At 42.2% G+C, this 12,538-nt stretch overlaps 1 protein-coding gene across 1 annotated transcript; it reads left to right on the top strand.

Annotated features, from left to right (window-relative positions):
- The first annotated feature begins 4,884 nt into the window (after positions 1-4,884).
- LOC138981849 (E3 ubiquitin-protein ligase TRIM45-like) lies at positions 4,885-9,506 on the top strand. Its single transcript, XM_070354961.1, has 2 exons — positions 4,885-5,577; positions 7,437-9,506. The coding sequence occupies exons 1-2, from the start codon at positions 5,392-5,394 to the stop codon at positions 9,237-9,239; spliced, it is 1,989 nt and encodes a 662-aa protein (XP_070211062.1). The 5' UTR covers positions 4,885-5,391; the 3' UTR covers positions 9,240-9,506.
- Positions 9,507-12,538: the final 3,032 nt, after the last annotated feature.

The raw sequence follows: 12,538 nt of genomic DNA, 5'->3' as shown, positions 1-12,538 counted from the left end.
TTCTCTCTGTCTCTCTCTCTCTGTGTCTCTCTCGCTCTCTCTCTCTGTTTAATTATGTGGCCGACATCAAAGGTTAAAATCTGGGCTAATTCTCTCTCTCTGTTTAATTATGTGGCCGACATCAAAGGTTAAAATCTGGGCTAATTTTAATGTGACCAGCGGTAACTCAACCTACACGGAGTATTCAGGGTTGAGCAAATTAGGTTGTAGAGCAGAGCAATACAGCTAGCACTATCTTGTCGAAAACATATGCCTGCGACTGAACCTTTGTTTTCCACGAACACAGGCCTTTGTCGCTGACACCTGTGTCTCGAGGTTGGCCCGTCTTCTGAAGAGGAAAAGATGAAAGAAAGAATAATAAAAAAAAAGAAGAATTTAAGAAAACAAAAATGTAACTTGATATCGCAACAAGTGCCCAAATAATTATTACACCCACTCTTGCCATTTGATACCTGGTTCTGACAATATCGTAGTTATCTGATTGTGGTCATGTTTGCATGTTATTACCAGCGATCCCTGTTACAGTTATTATTGAGTGCACACTACATATAAATCATACAATGCCCATTTGTCCTGTCACGTTGTTTTCTTGTTAAAAGTAAGCTTCACCTGCTTAATGTACTCAAGTTAAATGATCTTTATGCAATTCGCAACAGTCGACAGTTGAATGCACAAAAAGACTTGAACAGCATGCACCAGAGAATGCCTTACTACTGTTAACAATTGCCTTCTCGTGCCTTCGTCATAGTGCTAAAACAACTTCCGATTCTAGAGTCATTATCAATAATCACGATGAAGTGAATTGTGAAGCGAAATGGTTTCTAATGAAATAAATCGTAGAAATAATAAATCCCAGTTTGTGTGTGTGTGTGTGTGTGTGTGTGTGTGTGTGTGTGTGTGTGTGTGCGTGTGCGTGTGCGTGTGTGTGTGTGTGTGTGTGCGAGTATGTGTGTGTGTGCGAGTATGTGTGTGTGTGCGTTTGTGTGTGTGTGTGTGTGTGTGTGTTTGTATGTGTGTGTGTGTGTGTGTGTGTGTGTGTGTGTGTGTGTGTGTGTGTGTGTGTGTTCAAACAGTGACGCATGTTCAAACATAGATACAAACAAGGTAGTGCCAGTACTACTATTCGCCATTCTTCATTTCTTCCAATTTCGTGACCATTTTATCATTTGCATATATATACATGTATGTTTACTTTTAGTTACAAAAATGCGGTGTGTTCTGCTCCATTCTGTATATATGGCCGACAATGTTACTAAGTGTATTCATTTCGCTTTACGCGACATGATTCTTGTTTACTGAAGCACCAGTTGTGCAAAGAAAGTAACAAAGGGGAATAATGCTTTTTACGTGCAAGACTAACTACTGTTACGTCGCATCATTTTAGAGACATTGTGACATGTTTTAGTATGTTTGTGTGTGCGTGGCTTTGGAGGAGGAGGGGTGGGGTGGGGGGGGGGGGGGGGTGAGGGCCCCAAAGGGTTTAAAATCGTGATCGTGATTGGCGTTTTTTGACCTTTCTGTGACCGTGATTGCTGAAATTTCCATTTCTGTGATCGTGATGGGACTTTGCCCGTGATCCGTGATGACACAAAAATCAAGTCTCGTGATCGTGATCGTCATTTGTTTTCGTGATCGTGATGGGCATTATTGCAAAGCATTTTATTTTTAACGTACATTTTTCACAGCTGTATCACTCTATGATCCTCTATTCGTCAAGGTGTTTGTGATCGTGAAAACAAAAATCAAGGTAACTGTGATCGTGAAAGCTAAAATTTCCCTTCCCGTGATCGTGATGATACCCCCCCTTTGGGGCCCTCGGGGGTGCAACATGGGTAAATGTGTGAGGGAATTTGATTATGGTTACATGTTAAAAGTGTAAATATAAACATCGAAGTGACTGCGGTGAGATGAACAAAGTTAAAAAACCAAAGGATTTGCACAATTCTAGATCTGGCATTATACGTATTTTACCTGTTTTTCAGTAACCACGGGCTAATGCCGGACGCAGAAATGAAAAAAACAGAATGGTTTAATTGCATAGGTTATTGACACTCTTAAACTCAAATATCTATACCGAAATTGAACGTCCATTTACACCAAGGCACAAAAGTGAGAGTGCCCGAAATGTTGGCCCTCAACACTTTGCAACCGACTTCTTTGCTCGTGAGGACATGGGACATAACTTCCTCGACAATCCTCTGCATTGACACGGTTGCTTCCCTTACACCACTGACGGCTTGAGACAGGTTTCACAGTCTTCAGAGTCGGGTATGTCCCTGACTTTGATATTAAATAAAATGTTTCGTTTTGTTTAGTCGTGAATTTTCACTGGTCTGTGTCGAATGTCTTCGGAATTTACATATGAAAAATAAACTTTGATCGAATTTAAGTCAAGTTTGTATTCCCCACCAGCGAAAAAGGTAGGTCGGTCGTGAGAAATGAGACAGACACGATTTCCCTTTTTAGCCACATTGCAATAGACAAAGGCACCAGTACAAAAACACACAAAGAAATCCAGTGAAAAGTACATTAGAAACCAAAGAACAGAGATAGATGAACACACTTAGTTAAAAAAAACAATGAATGTGTTTATGTTTAGTCGATACAATCGCATGTGAAGTAAACGGTCTTTTTTCTAAATGTGTCTGTCTCAAAAACTTTAATTACAAATCTGTTCAGTTGGAATGGCTGTTAAAAGGTTTGGACGTAACATGCTTTTAATAAGTAGTGTGTGTGTGTGTGTGTGTGTGTGTGTGTGTGTGTGTGTGTGTGTGTGTGTGTGTGTGTGTGTGTGTGTGTGTGTGTGTGTGTGTGTGTGTGTGTGTGAGTGTTGATGCGTGCGTACTTGCATGTGTGCGTGCGAGAGGGGTTGGGTTTTCTTATGTGTGCAGAGTAGTTGTTGTAGAAAATGCAAGACATTAAGGTTCAGTCTGTAGTGGATATACTGGGACAGCGTCCATGTACTATGCCACAGTTCAGTCTGTAGTGGATATACTGGGACTGCGTCCAGGTACTATGCCACAGTTCAGTCAGTAGTGGATATACTAGGACTGCGTTAAGGTACTCTGCCACAGTCTTTGATGACGTCATTTCCGTTTTTGTGATAGTTGAGGCGGACCTGTTAAGTAATCTTTGATTAAGTCGGGACTTTGATATTGCATTTGAGCCAGGTAGCTTGAAAATAAGTGAATTAGTTCGCTCATTAAAATTGTCATCAAAAACAAATATTTCATTACAGATTCAAACACTACTGCATTGTACTTCTTATCTTCTCCTGATTTAAAATATATATATACATATGTTATGTTTACTTTAAAAACGCGTTCAGAATTAAAGAAAACAGGTTGAGTATGCTTCGCGGAGATGAGTGTGATCCGTGACGGTTTTCGGGTATGGTTAGCCGAGACTATCTGAATTTAGTCTCGCCGATCGGACTGTTTTTTTTTTAGTTTATCCTTCAATTTGATGCCTATAGATTGACTACATGTTTTTATATCGCTTTACGCGACTTGTTTTACATTTCGTCAAGTTATGAAATGTATTATAAAATTTGGTACATAACATTCTAAAAATTGCAAATAACAATAACACTTTTGATTACAGATTCAAAAGTTATTGCATTGTATCCTTTGGATTTCCTGGATCCCAATGTATAAACAGATATGTCATGCTTAGTGTGAAAATCTGCTCAAATGAGAAAAATCGCCCGTTTTGTTCATATGCTTCGCGGAGGCAACCCGTCTCGGTCTTCTGGTTTCGGCTAGCCAAATCTCACTAGCATTGTTAATGACTCGTCCCTGATTCCAATGTTGATCTTTTAGTTTCAAACCAACTTAATGTTTTATTATCGCTTCACATGACTTGTTCTGTATATTTTTTTTCGCTGTCATGATGTCACCATTTAGAGGGTAGGGTTACATTTTCAGGTATTTATTCCCCAAGAATATGCAAAAAAAATTCCAAACTCGTTTTTTTTCTATTGGTCAATGATTCTACTTTTTTTTTAAGTGAGAAATGGAGTGCAATTAACATTGTTACTTTTGAAGGTATGCTCATGACGTGCATCACAGCGAAATAGCAGTTCAGAAGAACGGAATTCCCATAATTAGTCCTTATTTGCTGCTTTTTTCACTGAGCTCGGAAATGATATTTTGCTTGCATTGTTATTGCTTAATTTATTAAAGCCTCTGGACAATATTCTTTGAATAAATCGTTACCCAATTCTGTTTACGTCTATCCCTTTGTTTGATAGAGTACTGTAACAAGCTATCACATTATGTCGACAAGAATGCGTCTCCATACAAGTTTTTGTCTTGATTCCATCCAGGAGGATGTAAGGCTTTAATAAAAACACTATTTCAAAGATCTCTGTCAAGATTGATTTTGTTGAAAAAAAAGGAAGTCTGTGATTGAAGATTGTGAAACCTGCCTTGAAGCAAACTGAAAGTTGACTTCATTGGGGAAAACCCACGATAAAAATAGAGACCGTTGTGAACAGAAGAGCGAGCTTTGATACAAATGACAGCTTCTAACTGTGCTGAGGCTGACTCACATAACCTGCATTTTCGTTGTGGAAAATTATCGGTAGAATGCACAATGAAGTCTGCGGTAGTCTGTATTGGTTTCAAGACTGTTGACACGTTATGTCGGATGCATCAAAACAATTAGGATGTGAAGAACAGACTTTGATACCAAGGTCAAGAACAGAACACATTCCGGTGAGTTTTGGATGTTGGAGTTAGCGAGTGGTGTCGATCACCATGTTGGTAGTTGACCTGACAGGCGTAGTCAGAACTGAAAAAGAGGGCTGTAAAAATGTCATCCGACAAGTAGGCCTAACAAGTGGAACGCGTCAGTAAAACTTCTACTGTCCCATTTATAAATCAGATATGGCGAGGACTGGTGCAGAATCTGAACAAGCTGGTAGCTGACAAATCCATCGGAAACAGTGTGCAAGTGATTATGTTTTCCTTCGGCCACGCCACTACTGAGCTGTTCAACGAAAGTCAGTATAGGCGGCCAGACTGATTTCAATAAATATCAGTTTGCCAAAATGGCGACGCGTGTAGGTGAAAAGAGCACCCATCGGACGAAACAAGCGGCGGACAGCAGCCGATAAATCAGTGGATGTTAAACTCGCTAAATACCAGCAACGAACCTGAATTTTGATTTTCTGCAATATATCCCTTTGTCCAAAATTGCGACGGGTAGGGCCTAGAGGTAAAACAGGGACGCGAATCAGACGACTAGAGCGCGCGGCAGACAGCGGGGATTCCAAAGTTCAAAAACACTAGCATCAAGTCTGAATTTTCTGTAAAAAACCTATTTCACCAAAATGGCGACGGGTGGTGGAGGAAAAGAAGAGGAAAGCAGACTACAGGGCCAGTGGACATGAGCGTGAACAAGGTGACGTGTGCAGTGTGTCTGGAGAAGTACCGTCGTCCCAAGCTGTTGCCGTGTTTCCACACGTTCTGTCAGAGCTGTCTGCAGGCCGTGGCCGGCGTCTCCCCCTCCTTCCTCTGTCCTGCCTGCCGGGCACCGGTCATCCTGCCGCCTAGGGGAGTGTCTGCCCTGCAGGTGAGAAGAGAGAGAGACTGAGAGAGAGAGAGAGGATCAAAGAGAGAGAGAGAGAGAGGATCAGAGAGAGAGAGAGAGAGAGAGTCAGAGAGGATCAGAGAGAGAGAGAGAGAGAGGGGGGGGGCTGTGTGAATGTGTGTGTATGTTAGTGTGTGTGCGTGCGTGCGTGCGTGCGTGTGTGTGTGTGTGTGTTTGTGTGTGTGTGTGTGAATTCATGTGTGTGTGTGTGTTTGGTTGCGTGTGTGTGTGTGTGTGTGTGTGTGTGCAGGCATGTATTGCAAAGTTGATACCTTAAATCTTGACTACAATATTCTTAATTACTGTTGATCCTCAAAATAGTGTTTTTACTGGTATTATGCTGTGAATAATAATGCTGTGTCTCGACGTCAGATTAGTTTGGAGTTACTGTTATTTGGTTTGTTATGTTGTGCAGACATACTAACTATACTTTAGTGTGGTTCACGTATCTATAATCTGAGAAATTACATTAGTTGTTAATTATACATAAAGGTGGCTTGTGCCATTTATTGCCTATCAGTAATATAATGGTGCTTTGAATGTGCATTAGTTACCTGTTCTAATTTGCTGTCAATATTTCTTCCTGGGTCAATTATGTTGTTTGTTAAAGGCACAGTAAGCCTCCCGTAAACCATCACAGATACTGTCAGGCTTTTCCACACAGTACAAACACCCTTCCCAGGGGCGGACGAGGGGGGGGGGGGGGCTTCTGGGGTTTCCGGAAACCCCCCCTCCCCAGCCAAAAATAAAAATTAAAAAATTGTGTTTTTTGGGGGTATTAATCAGTGACAAAATCTGCTGCCTGAAACTGGTAATGATCATCCTCAGAATGCACCAGATTGCACCATTTTGCATCCTTTTTTTCAAAATTTTCCAGGGGGGGCATGCCCCCGGACCCCCCTAGCAAGCTAGGCGCCTTGCGCCGTCGGCTCGGCGTTTCGCGCCTTCACACCCATATCTTCACAATATACTTTTGACCCCCCCCCCCCCCCATAAAATGAACTGATCCGCCCCTGCTTCCATTTGAACGCTCACCAAACGGGAACATCCTAGGTGCCCTACGTAAAGAGCGAGCAATTTTTAAAGAATTAATTTTGCGGATTGTCTCAGAGACAATCGGACCGTGGTGCGTTTTGGCGCTAGACCTAACTTTTAAAATCTAAATAATAAATTGACAGCTTGTTACAAAAACATTCTTAAATAATAAAATATTTCTTTTTTCATCTAGACAAGATCAGTACAATTCGAAGTGTTGAACGTTTGAAACAAGAAAAGCCCTGAAGCAGGGTCACGCAAGGTCGTGGTTCTCCCGACGGTTTATGCCTATCGCCAGTACTGTTCCTCTGAACAGTCAAAAGCCATTGCTGGAGTTTTTGTGAACCACAGCCGTTTGTGTCGTGCATAGTCAGAGGTACATAATAACGTGCTATTGCAGATAAGCTCACAGCGAATTACAAACTGATGACAACATTGTGAAAAAGGAAACCTGGATCACAAGGGTTCACGATGGCTCAGGGGTAAGATAAACCACGCACAAATACATTCTTTGAAAATTGCTCGCTCTTTACAGAGGGCACCTAGGATGTTCTCAAGCGGTGATTGTTTAAATGAAAGTGTGTTTGTACTGTGTGTAAAAGCCTAACAGTATCTGTGATGGTTTACGGGAGGCTTACTGTGCCTTTAATCATCTGTTTATTTGTGTTAACTTTTCTTGTGTGGGATTTGCACTGTTTGTTTTTGTTTCTCATTACTGTGCCTGTATTTGCAATGTTCTGTCTCATACCAGCCTCAGACAATGCTGCTTGTTTCATTCCTCAAAAGCGTTTCCGTTTTCCTTACAGTCCAACTTCTACGTTGAAGCAGACGTACAGGATGAAGCCTCTTCCAAACGCCGGCTGTGTGACGTTTGCGCTGAGGACAGGGAGGCCACTCATACCTGCCTACAGTGTCAGCAGAGGTATTGTCTCCCCTGCAGAAGAGTCCACGACTCCATTACAGCATGTCGTGGTCACAGTGTGGTGTCTCTGGAGCCTGAGGGGGAAGAGGAGGGGGCGTGTGGAGGGGCAGGGAGCTCACCCAAGAGGGCGGGGCAACAGAGGAGGGGGAGGGAGGAGTGGTGCGCGAAACACAGCGACCAGAAGCTGCTGCTTCACTGCAACAAGTGTCGAGCAAACATCTGTATGCAGTGCAAGCTGACCTTGCACGAGGGTCACCCTACACACGACCTTGTGGACGAGGGCGCCAGGGTCAAGGCTAAGCTGCAAGGCATGCTGGGTGATCTGACATTGCAGATGCAACAGATTGACCAAATGCTACTTTCCCTTGAAAATTGCAATGCAAAGATCGCAGAGCAACAGGAGAAAACAGAGCGCGACTTTCGGAATCGCGCTGAGACTCTCCGGCAATGGCTTGACCAATCACTGAATGAAGCAGTAAAGAGCGTCCAATCAGCGGCCAACCGGTTTATGACGCCAATACAAAACGATTTTGAGCAATTGCGCAACACAAAATCTGCGTTTCAAGCACAACATGATCACTTGGCTCGAGCCCTGAGGGACGGGACAGACACCGACCTTGTGACCCTGGAACAACAATTGGAAGCATCCCCCAGAGAAGATCTCGATCTCACCGATGTCCGCAAAGTCCTAAAGAAGAGTGCTGATACATTTGTGGTCAATCACGACACCACAGCAATCAATCAGCCTCGTCTGCGAGCTTTCCTTGGCGTGTTGGAATCTAAATCGGCGAAACCCGACGGACAAACATCCGCCACAGAGCCATCACAGGGTGTCGGTAAAGTTGATGTTAAATCGTCGGGTGAAGCCACTGCTAGCATGAAGAAGAAACAACAGAAGGCGTTCATCTTTTCCAAGAATCCTGACTCAAAGCCAAATGCTATCTGTCCCATCAGCAATAACCGGGTGTGGGTTAAGTACACACCGTCTGATGGATCGGCGAGCCAGATGAAGCTCTTTGATGAACAGGGCAACGTGCTGTGTGTTCTTGAACAAGCTGTGCATGGAAATGTTCTAATGGCGGTGATGGGCGATGTTGTGTTAGCAAAGGGAAAGGGGAGTGGTAATCTTGACATGGTCTCTTCAGTTGGTAAATTATCAACTTTTCATTCAAACTATCACGATTGTTTCCCGTTCGCCAACTGTGCAAGTGGTTTCGGATACATGCATATAAACTTGGCAGGTGAAGTTAAAATGTGTCGAGTAACCGTCCATTCAGTGAAACCTTGGAAATGCAATACCACAGTAATCGTTGACCATATGCATAGCAATGGCATTTTGCAAGATGTTTCTCAGGGGGAGAAGAAAATTGCTGCGATCGCAGGCAAAGAAGCAGCGATACACCACCTTGAAAGCGCAAGTACCCTACCACTTTTGTGCAAGTACACGACAACCAAGACAGTACTAGACGCTCGTTTCTGCAAAATCAAAGGTGAAGAGTTGCTGTTGGTGCTGGTGGAGAAGGACAGTCGGGTTCACGTGGTTGATTTTGCAGATGGCGGACGTTTGGTTCGCTATCTGGACACCGGGTCCATAAAGCTTGACACGCCATGTCGTCTGGCCACTGACTGTGACAAACGTGTCTGGATTGGTTGTCATGGGGGCAAGGTTGTGGCTGTTGACCTGTGAACAGGTGGGGGTCACGCCCGTTGCTGATCGTTGTCTGAAGGGAAGTGCAGTGAGGTGCACACATGTGTCTTGTATGTGTTGTGAAACAGTGTCGGGGAAACTTGTGGAACATAATGTCAACTAATGAGTGTGACATAACCATGAAGTCAGCTACATAATTAATTTCCTATCCCCTCCGGCATCTTCTGCTCCAAACATTTCGTGCCTGCTTTGTTAAATCGTTATGTACCTTGGACCCAATTTAAGGGACACAAGTCATTTGTTTAATTGATGATGATGATGATAAAATCTAACGTCAATCTGTAAAAACATTGGCGACATTTGTATCAGGTTTAAAACACACACAGACGCGCACACAAACTTTCCCTTTATGTACAGTGGTTCAGCACCCTCCCACCCCCGCACACTCTCGCTCATCTAATTAAAAATGAAAATAAGAGATACTTGGATATAAAATGGTATTCTTAAAGGTAAAACATATATAGTAGCTGTATGAGAAGCAATGGCGTCAGCCGCAGCAATGTCTCTTCATATCCAGGGACCAAGTGGGTGCGTGTGCACAAGTCCAGCAATAAGTTTGGGACCTTGCCACCCAAGGTCTTTATTAAAACTTAAAATATAGCTTAATTTTTCATTTGGGGTATTTGGCAGGATATTTCTATTCGAGTTTATAAACTGAGTCAGGGGTTGAAAGTGGCATGAGTTCAAATCACACTCCAAAGTCAAATGAGCAATGCTGAGGTCGGATTGACAGGTGCATTTAAGCTCTAGAAATTGGTAGTTCCCCGCTTCTGCCCTTTGGCGGTTAATCCTTTTTATTACACGTGGGCATGCATTATAGGTGTTCATCTGTTTTGATGGGTCTTCCCGAATGACCCAGCCAAAGCTTATAGCTTCATTGATGCACATTTATACTAACTTGTGAAGTTAAGTCGACATTACAAAAATGGGGTGTTAGTACAAATGTGCATCAATGAAACAAATGACTTTGTGTTGAGTTGCCGCCTGAAGGTAGCAATCTGATCTCAAGTATCAGAACATGAAATTGCTCTATACCGATTAGCTAATGAAAATTGAAAAAGAGATACTAAAAATGAGTATCGAGTTTGAAAGCTGATACCGCTGCAGGCAAACTTTGACGGTATATTACTATGATAGAAGCAGCTAAGTACTATTACCAGCAGTCGACACGCGATGATACATAAAATTATGCCCTTTGACCTTTTCTTGGGAATATCCATTACTAAAAATAGAATACGGGATTGTGGGAAAGACCTAAGACTTTAAAATTGGCAATGTAGTGGCTGCTCCGCCTGGCGTCTGGCATTATGGAGTTAGTGCTTGGACTGGTTGGTCCGGTGTCAGAATAATGTGACTGGGTGAGACATGAAGCCTGTGCTGCGACTTCTGTCTTGTGTGTGGCGCACGTTATATGTCAAAGCAGCACCGCCCTGATATGGCCCTTCGTGGTCGGCTGGGCGTTAAGCAAAAAAAAAAAAAAAAAAAAAATTGTGGGAAAGCTGTTCAATGGCACTCATGCACTATATTCGATTTTCAATACACGACTCATAATCTTTGGGATAAATCAAAATGAAAAAAAATACAATTATATAGACTTAAGAAAACAAGAAAAAGTTGAAAACCGTTTGGAATGAAGCAAATGAATAAAAAAAAAATTACGAGTTCAGAAAAAAATAAAAATAAAATTGCCTTCGAAACGAAGCGAACCTGGGACCACAAAAGTAAGAACTAGCGCACCGTCAATCGGGGACTCTACCGACTGAGCTAATTTGTCGCACCGTAGTCGAGGGAGATTTTAACTTCAAATATTACACTCGAGTTCTCGAGCGTGGCGACGACTCAATGACTCGAGTTTCCGAGTCTCTCCGTTCGTATTTGTGTACTGTTCTACACATCTCACTGTTCGGGGCTAGTTCAGTAACTGAAGCTTGACACGCCATGTCGTCTGGCCACTGACTGTGACAAACGTGTCTGGATTGGTTGTCATGGGGGCAAGGTTGTGGCTGTTGACCTGTGAACAGGTGGGGGTCACGCCCGTTGCTAATCGTTGTTTGAAGGGAAGTGCAGCGAGGTGCACACATTTGTCATGTAGGCCTTTGTGTTGTGAAACAGTGTCGGGGAAACTTGTTGAACCCTGTGTCAACTAATGAGTGTGACATAACCATGAAGTCAGCTACAGAATGATTGTCCTAACCCCGCAGCATATGCCTGCTTTCTTAAATCGTAATGTACCTTGGACTCGAGGGACCCAAGAGACTCAAATATTATACTTGATGCACATGTATACTAGCTTGTGACTTAAGTCGACATTACACAAATGGGGTGTTGTTTAGTGTTGAGTTGCCTGAAGGAAGCAATCTAATCTCTAAAAGGATCAGAACATGAAATTGCTCTTAGCCTATACCGATTAGCTCATGAAAACTGAAAACAAGATACTAAAAATGAGTACATGTATCGAGTTTGAAAGCTGCTACTGCTGCTGGAAAACTCAGACGGTATTGAATTCAAATGTTCATGTCTATGTGGTTAGCAGGTCTTGCTGTCTTTGTGTTTTGTTCCGATATTTAGCACGTGTTGAACTGACACTTTCATAAATTTCACTTGATGAGTAGGCCTAATGATGCAGACTTTGACGGACACATATATATATGGAACAGTGCAGCGAAGTTTCTTTGTCATTGAGAAAACATACTATTTTGTCAAAAGAGAGTAAACAAAGTAAACACTCTAAATGAGCGTTTCTATTTCTAGGAACTGACAATTGACTGTTGTTGTTGTTACGTGGATTGTCGTCGTTCGTGTTATTGTTGTTGTTCTTGTAACGTGTGTGTATCCTTATGTGTACGTGTGCGTGTTTTTTTTTATTGATTTTTTATACCGATTGTTTGCATGTTGATTGCATTGTTTAATTGTTCCTTTGCAATCACACAGTCTCGTAGTTACGATGATTATCCTTGTTGTGAATACGGTGGATTTAGCATTGAGAAATAAAATATAGATTAATAAATGAGAAATAGATAACAATTACAATGTATTACACACAAATCACCCGCGCTTTTACTTCAAGAAGAATTGCTTGATTTTGAAAGCGAGCCTTAGTCAATTTAAACGACATTATTGAAAAATGCCTTTCTATTCTGTAATATTTGATATTGTTGTAACACGCAGAAAAATGTAAACGTGATTCAGTCTGCAAGTGTTTCAACTGCACTGTATTTTATTTGGTGAGAAGAAGCGACTCTGCAAGTAGAGGATTCAAGAATCAATTAATATATTAA

This window comes from Littorina saxatilis, linkage group LG1, assembly GCF_037325665.1.
Source record: "Littorina saxatilis isolate snail1 linkage group LG1, US_GU_Lsax_2.0, whole genome shotgun sequence".
NCBI lineage: Eukaryota > Metazoa > Mollusca > Gastropoda > Littorinimorpha > Littorinidae > Littorina > Littorina saxatilis.
This window is presented reverse-complemented; position numbering and strand designations above follow the sequence as displayed.